Consider the following 17,161-nt stretch of genomic DNA (forward strand, 5'->3'; position numbering starts at 1 on the left):
CTTGATGATTGAGAGCCCCTGCTAGCGGCCAATTGGCCGCCAGTGATCAGGGGGCGGCATTGCACAAGCATTTAACTAGAAATGCTTGTGCAATGATAAATGCCGACAGCATATGCTGTCTGCATTTAGCGATGTCGAGTGGACATGATTCGCTATAGCAGATCATGTCCGCTCAACATTTAGTAAATCTACCACAATGCATCAAACCCTTTGCAGGGGATAAAAAAAATAAAAAAAAATAATAATTTAAGAATAACATTATATAATAAAATAGAGCTTTATTTTATACTAGAATGTTCCTTTAAGAATTTATATTCTTCTTTGTTTACTTAATATTGAAAAGCTTATCTCAAAATGCTGGAGTTAATGGCACAGGATAGACCCACATGCTGAGGGTAAACTGCAGTTACATGACATGAACAGCTGGCAACAAAATAAGGGACTGTAATTATTCCAGAAAACAAAATGATTAATTCTTCAGTGTCTAAACAAATATGGTGATAACTGATGTTTTTATAGAATATTTCCTTTCACATAAACCTTAAATTGTAATTTTCTCACAAGATACTGAACAACAAATTGAGAGTATTCATCAGTTAATTATAAAATACAGCAAATATAATGATGAACAAATCAAATCTCTTGGGATCGACATCTACAGAGAAATAATGGATTCTTTAAAGTGACATTGTACGCTAGATTTTTCTTTGCATAAATGTATTGTAGATGATCCATTTATATAGCCCATCTGGGTGTGTTTTTGTAAAAATGTATAGTATTGTTTATTTTTACATAACATTGTGCTGATTTTCAGACTCCTAACCAAGCCCCAAAGTTTTAGATAAATACTGATGTATACAGGCTTCAGATTGCTTCTGTTTGTATAATGGGTCTTTTCATATGCAGGGGAGGGGGGAGGGTCTGCTCTTAGCCCTTTTCAGTGGGTGTCCCAGGCTAACCTTATCAACAGTGTTAAATTGGGAGCTTCTAAGTAAGTTTTTTTTAAAAGGCTTTACACTGGATTTTTAGATCTCTATCTGTGCATATTATTCTTTATAGTAGTGTATTACATGCAGTTAAATGAAAATTGGTGTATACTGCCCCTTTAAAGAATTTTAAAGGGACATAAACATGCAACAAAAATGCTGTAATGTGCTAGCGGATTGTATTACTGCACTGTTACATATATAACCCTCTGCAAGAGGTTAAACACAAAGTTAAAGAGACATGACAAGTCCACATAAAACTTTCATGGTTCAATCTAAAATTTAAAGGGACAGAAATGTCAAAATTACTTTTTCATTGTTTAGACAGAACGTGCAATTTCGAACAACTTTCCAATGAACGTTTATTATCAAACTTTCTTTGTTCACTATTTATCCTCCCTTGAAGAGTATATCTAGGTTTTACAACACTGTATAATACCGCTACAAATGACTACCACAGAGTTCCAAAGACACGTGCATGCTCCTGAGCTTCTATGAGCCTACCTAGATTTCGTGGCATTGTCTGTTAAAACCCATACCTTGGTAGACTTAAAGGGACAGTGTACTCAGGGAATCAGCACATAAGAGTTAATTGTATGATGCAGGAACATCTTTCAACATGGGCTGGTCTCTCTATACTATGATGGGAGGTTGATTTCTCCTGATGCCTCTTGATTTAATAGCTTTTCTCTAGCTATTATTGCAGAATTTAAAGTGTTAGTATAAAAAGGAAGGTTCAACAGGAAAAACAGCTATTTGATAAATGAAAGAAAGATATTGTAACTATTTGTAAACAATTTATTACATTCCTGTAGGTAACAGTAGTCATTGGCAACACATTAAAAGGGAGAAAATATTACAGTACATAGTCCCTTTCAGAGAAGCAGCACACTACTGGGAGCTAGCTGACAGTTGGTGGCTACGCACATATGTCTTTTTATCACTGGTTTACCAGATGTATGAGTACAAGAAAGAATAGACCAGCAACGGAATAGAAACATACGTATACAAATAATTTGTATTTATTTCTTATAATAAAATGTAACAAATCACTACACTGATGTTCAAATAAACTGAAGATAGCTATGGTTTTGCTCTGCGCAGGTTGACGTCGCGCTGATGGATGTTCTGTTTCCTTCCCTTTTAGACCTCTTCATTCAATTTCTTCTTTAACGTTCAGATTTAGAAACAACTTCTCTACTATCACAGCATGAGAGTGATATTCAGCAAGGACACAGGATTTACGACTTCCTATTGAGATGTAAAACTATAACTCAAGGCTGGATTCCGAAAACTGCTCTGCCCTTGCATTGATATTACGTTAATATAACTGTAAAGTAAAGCGGATGAGACTTCAGTAATATAACATTTGAGAGAAAGATATACAGTTGTATACCTTGTTGTGCTAGTCTGTCCATGGTTGTAAATGCTATATAGGACCAGATATATTGTTCTAGATTACAATTGGCGTGCTATAAATGTGCAAACTTGTCCGTTTACGTGCACATGTTAAATAACCAGCCATTACAAGTGGCTGTTTAATGTTCCCGCAAGCTTGCGGGAGCACTTTGTGCTTAGCGCAATTAACCAGAGGTCAGACTTCTGGTTCATTAAAAAGATGTGCCCCAATTGCCCCCCAAATAAAGTGTACAGTTCCTTTTATTACATAAAAAATAGTAGCAGCTTTATTTTGTAATAAAAAAACTGCACAAAGCAGTTATTAGGGGTTAAAGTGAGGGGATGTGGAGTGTTAAAAAAAAAAAAAAAAAAAAACGGCACTGAGAAGTGCCTTTACATTGCGGTCTATGGGGACAGTGTTTATACTGTTAATATATATGTATATGCTTATATACATATATATTTATGTTTTAGTATGTGTATATATACAAATATAAACACATAAATATATATATATATTCATACACATATATATTTTACATTTGCTGCCCATCACTGTGCAACTTACCTGCTGCGCTGTGCTGAGTCTCACGGCATCAGAATGAGGCTCCCATTGGCGTGCTCTCGTGAGTGCAAGGCTTCCATGCAATGCAAACACGAGGTCGCATTCGCATTGCGCCTAACTTGTAATACCAGCACACATTTGGTGCACTGGTATTACTGAGCGGAGCGTAAATATCACCCTCATAAAAGTACAATTTTGTGCTCCACTGTAAGTAAAGTAGGCAGCTGCCTCCAGTCTGGCTAGCTACATTTAGCCACCAATCAGCAAGTACTACCCAGGTGCTGAACTAAAAATGGGCAGGCTCCTAAGCTTACATTCCTGATTTTTCAAACAAAGATACCACGAGAATGAAGAAAAATTTATAATAGGAGTAAATTAGAAAGTTGATTTAATCAATTACATTTAATGCACTACTGGGAGCTTGCTAAACACATCTTGTCAACCAATGACAAGAGAAGAATATTTGCAGCCACAAATCCCCAGCTAGCTCCCAGAAGTGCACTGTTGCTCCTGAGCCTGTGTATGCTCTTCAACAAAGGATATCAAAAGAACAAATACACTTTGATAACTGAAGCAAATTGGAAAGTTATTTAAAATCCCATTTTGTATCTGAATAATAAAAAAATAATTTTAACTGTACTGCCCTTTTACTCACAGTGCTGCCACTATATACCAACTTTGACTCCAGTTAGCCTGGACATTGACTATATCAGTTAGTTATATAGTCTTAAGGTTTTAGTAACTCACATAGTGCATATTGTCTGTTTATTGCTCTTAGTGCCCAGTATTAGCATTGTTGAAATGCATACCTAGATAGGCTAAAAAGCAGCTATGCACTACATGGAGCTAGCTTGTGATTGGTGGCTACACACATATACCTCTTGTCATTGACTCATAAGATCAGCTAGCTCCCAGTATTGTATTGCTGCTCTTAAGCTGAGCCTTTGTAGAAGCATAAAAAGAAAAAAAAAGATGCAAATATTGGGTTTGAACTTCCTGCTGATCCTAATAAAGACAACGTTATTTGCTTTGCTAGTGGAGACAGACACCTATCTTTATATGACAAGGACCACTATTATAAAAAGACAGTGCCATAGCACTTACTCTGAATTTCAAATAAGCAGTACATTTTTTTTCTGACAAATTTATTTTTTCTTCCATTTTGTAGCCGCCTGTATCATGTGGCAGACATCAGCCAATCACAGACTAGTATGCGTATACCCTGTGAGCTTGTGCACGTGCTTAGTAGGATCTTGTTCCCCAGAAAGTGTGAATATAAAAAGATTATGCAAAATGTGATACTAGAAGTAAATTGGAAAGAGTCTTAAAACTGCCATCTGAATCATGAAAGTTTATTTTGAATTGAGTGTCCCTTTAAACTTTCCCAAAACACTGAAATACATTTTGAAATGTCCTCTTTTAGATACAACAAATAAAGTTTAAGGTATCACTCCAGACCTTTTTGTATAGTACCATGATGCCACAGAAAAGAATAACTTTCCAAATACTTTTGCATTATAAAAAGTCATATCTAGTTTTGCTGCCTGTAACCTTCTCCCTGTTTTGACAAACTATCAGCTAGATTATGAGTTTTGTGTTATGAGTGAAAAAGCATTGCTATGCTTCATAATGCTGCTTTTTCCCTAACGCCGCTATTACAAGTCTTGTAGGTATGGCTGTACCGCACACCTTTTTGGCCGTCACGCAACGTCAGTCCTGCACTTTTTAAAAAGTCCTTTTCAATGGGACTCCCATAGCGCCTGTATTACGAGTTTGCCTGGGAGGCCAAAAAGTGAGCGGTACACCCTATACTGACAAGATCTGCACCGACATCTAAAGTCAGTAGTTATGAGTTTTACGTTACAAAGCAGTAGCATAAAACTCATAACTAAAGTGTCACAAAGTACACTAACAACCATAAACTACCTATTAACTCCTAAACCGAGGCCCTCCCGCATCGCAAACACTAAAATAAATGTATTAACCCCCTAATCTGCCACTCCCGACATCGCCGCCACTAAATACAATTATTAACCCCTATTCTGCCACTCCCCAATATCGTCGCCACTATAATAAACCTATTAACCCCTAAACCGCCGCCCTCCCACATCGCAAACACTATTTAAAGATTATTAACCCCTAATCTGCTGTCCGCCCACACCGCCGCTATAATAAATCTATTAACCCCTAAACCGCAAGCCCCCCACAACGAAATATACTAAAATAAATTATAAACCCCTAAACCTCTGACATCTCACATCACTAACTCTACATAAATATATTAACCCCTAACCCTAAGTCTAACCCTAACATAACCCTAAGCCTAACACCCACTAACTTAAATATAATTAAAATAAATCTAAATAAACCTTACAATTATTAACTAAATAATTCCTATTTAAAACTAAATACATACTTTCCTGTAAAATAAAACCTAAGCTAGCTACAATATAACTAATAGTTATATTGTATCTATCTTAGGTTTTATTTTTATTACACAGGTAAGTTTGTATTTATTTTAACTAGGTGTACTAGTTAGTAAATAGTTATTAACTATTTACTAGATACCTAGTTAAAATAAATACAAAGTTACCTGTAAAATAAAACCTAACCTGCCTTACACTAAAAACTAAAATTACAATAAAATAAAATAAATTAAATTATTAAAATACAATTTTCTAAATTACAAAAAAATAAACACTAAATTACAAAAAATAAAAAAACTAATTATCAAAAATTAAAATTAATTACTTCTAATCTAATAGCTCTACCAAAATAAAAAAAGCCTCCCAAAATAAAAAACCCTAGCCTAAACTAAACTGCCAATGGCCCTTAAAAGGGCCTTTTGTGGGGCATTGGCCCAAAGAAATCAGCTCTTTTACCTGTAAAAAAAATTACAAACACCCCCCAACAGTAAAACCCACCACTTACTCAACCAACCAACCCCCCCCCCAAATAAAAACCTATCTAAATAAACCTAAGCTAACCATTACCCTGAAAAGGGCATTTGGATGGTCATTGCCCAAACCCTAAGCTAAAAAAAAAACCCACCCAAAAAAACCTTAAAAAAACCTAACACTAACCCCCGACAATCCACTTACAGTTATCGAAGTCCGGACATCCATCCTCATCCAGCCAGCGAAGTCATCATCCAGGCAGCAAGAAGTCTTCATCTGTGCGGCCTCTTCCATCTTCATCCAGCCGGCGAAGTCCTCATCCAGACGGCAAGAAGTCTTCATCCAGACGGTATCTTCTATCTTCATCCATTCGGCGCGGAGCGGGTCCATCTTCTAGACATCCGGCGTGGAGTATCCTCTTCTTACCAAGATGGCGTCCCTTACATTCCAATTGGCTGAAAGATTTCTATCAGCCAATAGGAATTAAAGGGGAAAAATCCTATTGACTGTTGGAATCAGCCAATAGGATTGAGCTTTCATCCTTTTGGCTGATCCAATCAACCAATAGGATTGAGCTCTCATTCTATTGGCTGTTCCAATCATCCAATAGAATGATAGCTCAATCCTATTGGCTGATTGCAACAGCCAATAGAATTTTTTTCCCCTTTAAGGGGTTAATAACTCTAATGTAGGTGGCAGCGATGTTAAGGGCGGCAGATTAGGGGTTAATATTTTTATTTAGGTGGCGGCGATGTTAAGGACGGCAGATTAGGGGTTAATAACTGTATTTAGGTGGTGGTGATGTCGGGGGCGGCAGATTAGGGGTGTTTAGACATGGTTTTTATGTTAGGGTGTTAGGTTTAAACATAACTTTTTCTTTCCCCATAGACATCAATAGGGCTTTGTTACGGAGCTTTTGTTTCCCGCGATCTCAGGTGTTAGGCTTCTTTATTGCTGGCTCTCCCCATTGATGTCTATGGGGAAATTGTGCACGAGCATGTCAAAGCAGCGCTTGTATTTCGGTGCAGTATGGAGCTCAACTCCACCATATCACCCACACAAGCCTGCTTTTTACAAACTTGTCATAGCAGCGCTATAGGGAGGTGAAATAACGCCGCTTTTGTGGCAGTCGTTAATTTCCCTATAGTGCTTAAAACTCGTAATCTAGCTGTTTGTTATTGAAAAAAAAAATATTCCAGGCAATATAGCCAATCAAAGGCTGCATTACCCAATTCATTATTGTAAGTGGGATTCTTGCCCCCTTCACTGATTCTGTGCTTGTGCACAACACCTCAGTCTGTTTCTCCCCTGTGGCAACAAACAGAATTTTTGCTTTATAAGTCCAATGACTGGTTGTATAGGGTTAAAAGGAATATTAAACAGTGTTCCTTTAGTAAAACAAATATGTTAAAATCAAAGTAAACATAAAAATAAATAAATAAGTGAACAACCTACTTGTTTTTTTTGTTGAAAGAGAGAAGGCATTACCTAACTTAAAGGGACATAAAACCCATTTTTTCCATGATTTTGATAGAACAATTTTCACAATTTTCTAATTTACCTCTATTATCATATTTTCTTCGTTTTCTTGTTATCCTTATTTGAAAAGCAGAAATGTAAGCTCAAGAGTGTGCACGTGTCTGCAGCACTATATAGCAACAGTTTTGCAACAATGTTATACATTAGCAGCAGCACTAGATGGCATTTCCTGTCATGTAGGGCTTCAGACATGTGCACACTACCTACCTAGGTATTTCTTCAACAAAGAATATCATGAGAATTAAATACATTTGATAATAGAAGTAAATTGGAAACTTTTTAAAAATTTTATTCTCTATCTGAATCATGAAATATTTTGTTGGGGGGTTAATTTCCCTTTAAGTTCTACTGTCACATAAAGGTTGCAGCAAAACTCCTCTACTGAGCATGGGCAATAAACTGACTACAACTAAAACAGATGTCTCCTAGCAACATTTCAAAGGAAAACCACTACTTTGTCTTCCTGTAGAGAACAAAGACCTCTATAGGGCTGTGACAGGATGTAATAAAAAAAAGAAATAAAAAAGAAATGAAAGGTAAAATCCTTTTAAAATGATTAATAATAGATATTGCAATGAGTTCTAATAAAGGGACAATGAACCCAATTTTTTTCTTTCGTGATTCAGATAGAGAAGCATTTTTAAACAACTTTCTAATTTACTCCTATTATAATTTTTTATTCTTTCTCTTGGTATCTTCATATGAAAAAGCAGGAATGCAAGCTTACGAACCGACCCATTTTCAGTTCAGCACTCTGGATAGAGCTTGCTGATTGGTGTCTGCATTTAGCCATTAATCAGGAAACCCTACCTAGGTGCTGAACCATAGATAGGCTGGCTCGTAAGCGAATTAAGAACAATTGCTGATAGAAGTAAAGTTGCTTAAAATTGCATGCTCTGTGTGAATCATGAAAGAAAAAATGTGGGTTCAGTATCCCTTTAAGTATAAACCACTGCTTGCTGCTTTGTTTATTACAACAATGAAAGAGACTGTTTTACTGTTTTGTCCCTCTAATGGGTTTACTATTTGTTTGTTTTTTATCATAGATCTATACTGAAGGGGCTTAAAGTGATTAATAAAGCATCATATCAATTAAACGTCACTTTAAAGCGTTTAAAATCATGTATCGCGATAACAAAATTATATATTAAATCCATGTGTCGCAATAACAAAAGGATATATTAAATCCATGTATCGCAGTAACAAAAGGATATCTTAAATACATGTATCACAATAACAAAAACGATAAATTAAATCCATGTCTCGCAATAACAAAACGATATATTAAATCCATGTATCGCAATAACAAAAGGATATATTAAATCCATGTCTCACAATAACAAAACGATATTAAATCCATGTATCGCAGTAACAAAAGGATATGTTAAATCCATGTATCACAGTAACAAAAACGATAAATTAAATCCATGTCTCGCAATAACAAAACAATATATTAAATCCATGTATCGCAATAACAAAAGGATATATTAAAACAATATATTGTGATAACAAAAGGATATATTAAATCCATGTATTGTGATAACAAAAAGGATATATTAAATCCATGTATCGTGATAACAAAAGGATATATTAAATTCATGTATCGTGATAACAAAAGGATATATTAAATCCATGTATCGCAATAACAAAAGGATATATTAAATCCATGCATTGTGATAACAAAAGGATATATTAAATCCATGTATCACAATAACAAAAGGATATATTAAATCCATGTATCGCAATAACAAAATGATATATTAAATCCATGTATCGCAATAACAAAATGATATATTAAAATCATGTATCGCAATAACAAAATGATATATTAAAATCATGTATCGCAATAACAAAAGGATATATTAAATCCATGTATTGCAATAACGAAAGGATATATTAAATTCATGTATCGCATTAACAAAATGATATATTAAAACCATGTATTGTGGTATTAAAATTATATATTAAAGCCATGTATTGTGGTAACACAAAGATATATTAAATCCATGTATCAAAATAATAAAATTTATTGTGGTAATAAAAATGTTATATTAAAACCATGTATCATGGTAACAAAATGATATATTAAAACTGTATCGTGGTAACAAAATTATATATAAAATACAAGTATTGTGGTAACAAAATGTTATATTAAATCCCTGTATTGTGGTAACAAAATTATATATTAACTCCATCTATCATGGCAATAAAATGATTAAATCCATGTATCGCAATAACAAAAGGATATATTAAAACCATGTATCGTGATAACAAAAGGATATATTAAATCCATGTATCGCAATAACAAAAGGATGTATTAAATCCATGTATCGCAATAACAAAAGGATATATTAAATCCATGTATCACAATAATAAAATGATATATTAAAACCACGTATCGTAACAACAAAACGATATATTAAAACCATGTATCAAAATAACAAAAGGATATATTAAATCCATGTATCGCGATAACAAAAGGATATATTAAATCCATGTATCGTGATAACAAAAGATATATTAAGACCATATATCGAGATAACAAAAGGATATATTAAATCCATGTATCGCGATAACAAAAGGATATATTAAAACAATATATCACGATAACAAAAGGATATATTAAATCCATGTATCATGATAACAAAAGGATATATTAAATCCATGCATCGTGATAACAAAAGCATATATATTAAATCCATGTATCACAATAACAAAAGTATATATTAAATCCATGTATCACAATAACAAAATGATATATTAAAATTATGTATCGAAATAACAAAAGGATATATTAAATCCATGTATCGCAATAACGAAAGGCTATATTAAATCCATGTATTGCGATAACAAAAGGATATATTAAATCCATGTATCTCGATAACAAAAGGATATTTTAAAACCATATATCGCGATAACAAAAGGATATATTAAAACGATATATTGATATAACAAAAGGATATATTAAATCCATGTATCATGATAACAAAAGGATATATTAAATCCATGCATCGTGATAACAAAAGGATATATATTAAATCCATGTATCACAATAACAAAAGGATATATTAAATCCATGTATCACAATAACAAAATTATATATCAAAATCATGTATCGAAATAAAAGGATATATTAAATCCATGTATCGCAATAACGAAAGGATATATTAAATCCATGTATCGTGGTAATAAAATGATATATTAAATCCATGTATTGTGGTAACACAATGATATATTAAATCCATGTATCAAAATAATAAATTGTATTGTGGTAATACAAATGTTATATTAAAACCATGTACCATGGTAACAAAATGATATATTAAAACCATGTATCATGGTAACAAAATTATATATAAAATACATGTATTGTGGTAACAAAATTTTATATTAAATCCCTGTATTGTGGTAACAAAATAATATATTAAATCCATGTATCATGATAATAAAATGATATATTAAATCCATGTATTGTGCTAAAAATTATATATTAAAACCACGTATCGTAATAACAAAATGATATATTAAAACCATGTATCAAAATAACAAAAGAATAAATTAAATCCATGTATCGCGATAACAAAAAGATATATTAAATCCATGTATTGCGATAACAAAAGGATATATTAAAACCATATATCACGATAACAAAAGGATATATTAAATCCATGTATCGCAATAACAAAAGATTATATTAAATAAATGTATTGCAATAACAAAATGATATATTAAAATCATTTATCTCAATAAGAAAAGGATACATTAAATCCATGTATCGCAATAACAAAAGGATATATTAAATCCATGTATCGCAATAACAAAATGATATATTAAAACCATGTATCGTGGTAATAAAATTATATATTAAATCCATGTATTGTGGTAACACAATGATATATTAAATCCATGTATCAAAATAATAAAATGTATTGTGGTAATAAAATTTTTATATTTAAACCATGTATCATGGTAACAAAATTATATATTAAAACCGTGTATTGTGGTAACAAAATTATATATAAAATACATGTATTGTGGTAACAACATTTTATATTAAATCCCTGTATTGTGGTAACAAAATAATATATTAAATCCATGTATCATGGTAATAAAATGATATATTAAATCCATGTATTGTGGTAAAAAATATGATATATTAAATCCATGTATGGTGGTAATAAAATGATGTATTAAAACCATGTATCGTAGTAAAAAAATTGTATATTAAACCCACGTATAGTGGTAACAAAACGATATATTAAATCCATGTATTGTAATAACAAAATAATATATTAAATCCATGTATCGTAATAACAAAATTATATATTAAATCCATGTATCATAATAACAAAATGATATACTAAATCCTTGTATTGTGGTAACAAAATTATATATTAAATCCATGTATCATGGTAATAAAATGATATATTAAATACATGTATTGTGGTAAAAAATAATATAGTAAATCCATGTATTGTGGTAATAAAATGATATATTAAATCCATGTGTTGTGGATGGTAACAAAATAATATATTAAATCCATGTAGTGTGGTAACAAAATGATATATTAAATCCATGTATAGTGGTAAAAAAATGATATATTAAAGTCATGTATCGCAATAACAAATCTATATATTAAAACAATGTATCATGATAACAAAATTATCTATTTTTTAATTATATATTAAAAAATGTAGCGTGATAAAATGTATACTAAAACCATGAATTGCTATAATTAAATGAAATATATTAAAACCATGTATCGCAATAACAAAATGATACATTAAAACTATGTATTGTAATAAGAAAATTATATAAAACCATGTATCTCAATAACTTAAGATATATTAAAATCACGTACCGTGGTATCAAAATTATACATTAAAACCATGTTTTGTGGTAACAAAATTAAATAAAACCATTTATCGTAATAACAAAAATGACATAAAACTATGTATCTCGATAACTAAATTATATATTAAAACCATGTATCGCGATAACTAAATGATACATTAAAACCATGCAGTGTGGTAACAAAATGATATAAACACATGTATTGTGGTAACAAAATGATATAAAACAATGTATTGTGGTAACAAAGTAATATAAACACATGTATTGTGGTAACAAAAAGACATAAAACCATGTATCGCGACAAATAAATGATATATTAAAACCATGTACCATGGTAACAAAATGATACATTGAAACCATGCATTGTGGTAACAAAACGATATGTTTCTTGTAGTGAATCATTCTTTAACTCACCGGACTCCTTCATTGAGGTTATAGAGCTCATGGTCTGCAAGGCCCTTTTTCTGAAATACTGAAATTACTCCATTCTGGATACTGTAAAGGAAGAAATAAGTGTATGATGAGAAATTGAGAGCATTGGACAGTTTACATATTGCATAGGTTTCTATAGCAACATTTATATGTTCACATACATAATGATTGTGCAAAAAATAAATCTGTTATGTCTGATAAGTGATTCAGCAGTCGCCTACTCTAACACAGAGCCCATAACACTGGCACAGATGTGTAAGACGATATCTATTTGCAGTGAAACATATGTGCTCTGTTTTTAAGATATTTTGGTTATTGGTTTTATATTTGAGCCATGTGTGTTAATCTCTGTTGCAGCTGCCACCATTTACTGCTGGTAGCTACAGGGACAACAAGTCTGAGCTCTGGACCTCTGGGTTTACTAAGCAGAATACAACTTGTGATTGGTTACTATATGCCTTCCTGATTGGCTCAACCGTACTTGAGAGTAACTTTAACAGTAGATGAAAAAAGAAAATTAAACTGAATTTGCAGCTTGATCGGTTCATACTGTTTGGGGTCCTATAAGGCCAAATAAATGTTTAAAGGGATACTAAACCCAAAATGTTTAGTTCAGCTACAGTAGCAATTTTAAGCAACTTTCTAATTTACTCTAATTATTTTCTTTGTTCTCTTGCTATATTTATTTAAAAAGCAGGAATTTAAAGCTTAGGAGTCAGCCCATTTTTGGTTCAGAACCTGGGTTATGCTTGCTTCTTAGTTGCTAAATGTATCTACCAATAAGCAAGCACTATCCATGGTGCTGAACCTCAAATGGGCCAGTTCCTAAGCTTTACATTCCTGCTTTTCAAATAAAGATAGCAAGAGAACAAATAAATCTGAATCATTAAAGAATACATTGGGGTTTAGTGTCCCTTTAAATACCCGTTACAGATTTTGAAGGGATTGGTTACACTTCCTCTATAGTTGATATTACAACCTCAAAAAGATCACATAGCTGGTTATTAGGGTAATTAAGTAAATATTATAAATATGCCTAAATAGGCTTATATATAATGAAATATTCTCAGCACAGCATTTAAAAAGATAGAAAACGCCTTTACTACCCATTCCTTTGCACAAACATTGTTATATTAATACACTTTATAACTTTTAAATATCTGCCTGTTTCTAAGCCCTAATATATTTTACCAAGCATTTTATTCACATCAGGATATATTCTAGATACAATTTAAATGCACATTGTGGTTTATTTTCAGATATATGTATTGGGCTTCACATGTCTGACATTTTTGCGCTGGCTGCAGACCATAAAATTGCAGTAGACCACCCCTTTAAATGTTAATTAAAGGGGTGGTCTACTGCAAACGTTTCTCCCCTTTAATGTATATCCAAATATCCTGCTGGAAAATTGTTTACACCTATACTGAAAAAATCAGTACAACAGTAAAGGCTACAGAAAAGAGTCCGGTCCTCTTTAAAGGGTGTTCCTGTACCAGCTTTAAAGGGACATTCAAGTCAGAATTAAACCTTCATGATTCAGAAAGAGCACACAGTTTTAAGATTTTTTTCAAATTTACATCCATTATCAACTTTTGCACAATCTTTTTATATGCACACTTTTTAAGGCACCAGTTCCTATTGAGCATGTGCACAAGCTCACAGGGTATATGTATACTAGTCTGTGATTGGCTGATGTCTGTCACATGGTACAGGGGCTGTGTGAAACTCACAGTAGCTGTTTTTGCATTGTCTTTTATTATGCATTTGTTAATTATGCAATTGTACTGCATTTAGTGGTCCTTTAAATACAAGAAACTCTCATCCACTTCTTGCCTGAGTATACTGTTCCTTTTAGCTTAAAGGGACACTGAACCCAAATTTTATCTTTCATGATTCAGATAGAGCAGGCAATTTTAAGCAACTTGCTAATTTACTCCTATTATCAATTTTTCTTCGATCTCTTGCTGTCTTTATTTAAAAAAGAATGCATCTAAGATTTTTTTTGGTTCAGACCTCTGGACAGCACTTTTTTATTGGTTGATGACTTTACCCACCAATCAGCAAGAACAACCCAGGTTTTTCACCAAACACTTACATTCTTGCATTTCAAATAAAGATACCAAGTGAATGAAGAAAGTTTGATAATAAGAGTAAATTAGAAAGTTGTTTAAAACGTCATGCTCTAGCTGAATCATGAAAGAAACAATTTGGGTTCAATGTCCCTTTAATGGGAAAGTAAAGTCAACATTTTCATAATTCAGATAGCCCATGGAATTTTAGACATCTTTCCAAATGACTTCTGTTATCAAATTAGCTTTGTTCTCTTGGTATCCTTTATTGAAAAGCATACCTAGGTAGGCCAGGAGTGGCAGTGCACTACTGTGAACTAGCTGCTGATTAGTGGCTACACATATATGTCTCTTGTCACTGGCTCACCAGATTTGTTCAGCTATGCTAAGGTAGCTTAGTGCTGATCCTTCAACAAAGGATACTAACATATTGAAGCACATTTGATAATAGAAGTATATTGTAAAGCTGTTTAAAATTGTATGCTCTGTCTGAAACATCAGCACATTTGATAATAGAAGTATATTGTAAAGCTGTTTAAAATTGTATGCTCTGTCTGAAACATCAAAGAAACATTTTGATTTTCAAGTTCCTTTAAGGAGTGCTAATTAGCTGATTTTAAATACAATTAGTGCCTTAACAGTGTGCGGGATGGCACCAGGAAAGGGCAATACACATATTTTAATAGAAAACAATACATTTAGGGCTAGATTACAAGTGGAGCGCAAAATATTGCTTTCGCAAAAGCGATATTTGAGCGCCACTTATAAATACCAGCGCACGCAAATGTGTGCTGGTATTACAAGTTGAATGTAGTGCAAACACAACCTTGCAATCAGATTGCAGGGAAGTATTGCGTTCACAAGAGTGCAATCTTCCATAGACTCCAGTGGGAGCCTCGTTCTCATGCTCTGAGACACGGCTGAGAACCTAGCGCAGCGAAGGGGGTAAGTCGCACAGCGATGGGCAGCAAAACTGAAATATATATGTTTATGAATATACACATAGTAGTAACACATAAATAAATATTTATATAAGCATATATTTACAGAGTTCTCATGGACCGCAATTTAAAGGCCCTTTTCAGTGCCATTTTGTTCTAACACCCCACACCCGCCAAATTTAACTCCATGAAACTGCCTTGTCCAGTTTTTTTTAAATATAAAAAAATACAATATACTTTATTTTGAAGGCAATTGAGGGATATTTTGAAAATTAACCAGAGGTCTGACCTTTTAATGGCTGGTTATTTATCACAAGCCCATAAATGGGTACATTTGCCCATTTACGGACGCCTGATAAATTAGCACACCACTTGTAACCTAGCGCTTAATACATAAAAAAATAAGAAAATACACAAATATTCCCCTTATTATGTGCGCTGTCAAAGTAGCTGATGTGCTGTATGCAGCGTAGGTGTGAGGCACTTGGAAGGTTACGCAGCGCTTCTTCATATCACAGGCTCAGGAATGAGGTACTCCGTCCTGTTCACAAGGAATCTTTTGATTGAATGTTTTCTAAATATAACATCCGATGAGGATTTTGGAATGTGCAGTGCCTGTCTTCTCTAATAATGAGGAACACCACCAGCCGCATGACAAAGATGCGTAGGCGCCCAGCTGGGTATTGCAGCAGATCAGACTGATGCTGAAATGATTTGGTTATAAAACATGACATCTCATTTACTGCATTACCGGCCATGCTGTGGCATCCTGGCAGAACACATAGACAGCATATATAGATATTGTGCACCAGACGCTACAAAGGCTCTTGTGTTCAAACGTTTTAGTAATTAAATAAATATGATCTCAGAATATTGCACATGGAGGAAATACAAATGCAATTTTGTTACAGAACAAAAACTCCAGGCCAAAAATGGACCACAAATCTAGGTATCATTTGCTTTTTATTTTTAAACTATTATTCCTTTTTGTTTTAAAATTGCTAAAGGAAAATTAAACCTGTTCATTATTCATTCATTTAAAAAAATGTTCCTTGCAGTTACAAAGCAGGATGTTAATGTATTTTGAAATACTTAAAGGGACATGAACCCCAATATTTTTATTTCATGATTCAGATAGAGAATACAATTTTAAACAACATTCTAATTTACTTCCATGATCTAATTTGCTTCATTCTGTAAATATGCTTTGTTGAAGAACTAGCAATGCACATGGGTGAGCCAATCCCACTAAGGCATCTATGTGCAGCCACCAATCAGCAGTTACTGAGTCTATGTAGATATGCTTTTCAACAAAGGATATCAAGAGTATGAAGCAAATTAGATAATAGAAGTAAATTGGAAAGTTGTTTAAAATTGCTTTCTAAATCATGAAAGAAAAAAATGTGGGTTTCATATCCCTTTAAAGTTCTTGCTGTTCTATTTATTGATCACAAACATTACAAGGGCCAGCAGTTGT

General features: G+C 33.0%; 1 protein-coding gene across 4 annotated transcripts in view; it reads right to left on the reverse strand.

The window, feature by feature from the left end:
* Positions 1-17,161, reverse strand: part of PRR5 (proline rich 5) — a 269,954-nt gene that overhangs the window by 99,628 nt on the left and 153,165 nt on the right. For all 4 annotated transcript variants that reach the window (XM_053719045.1, XM_053719043.1, XM_053719044.1 and 1 more), the window contains one exon: positions 12,654-12,734. Coding sequence is in view for 3 of the 4 variants with exons in the window: in XM_053719043.1 (XP_053575018.1) it covers positions 12,654-12,734 (81 nt within the window). In the remaining variant the exon portion in view is untranslated. The remainder of the gene's footprint in view (positions 1-12,653; positions 12,735-17,161) is intronic.

Source organism: Bombina bombina, chromosome 6 (genome assembly GCF_027579735.1).
Source record: "Bombina bombina isolate aBomBom1 chromosome 6, aBomBom1.pri, whole genome shotgun sequence".
Lineage (NCBI taxonomy): Eukaryota > Metazoa > Chordata > Amphibia > Anura > Bombinatoridae > Bombina > Bombina bombina.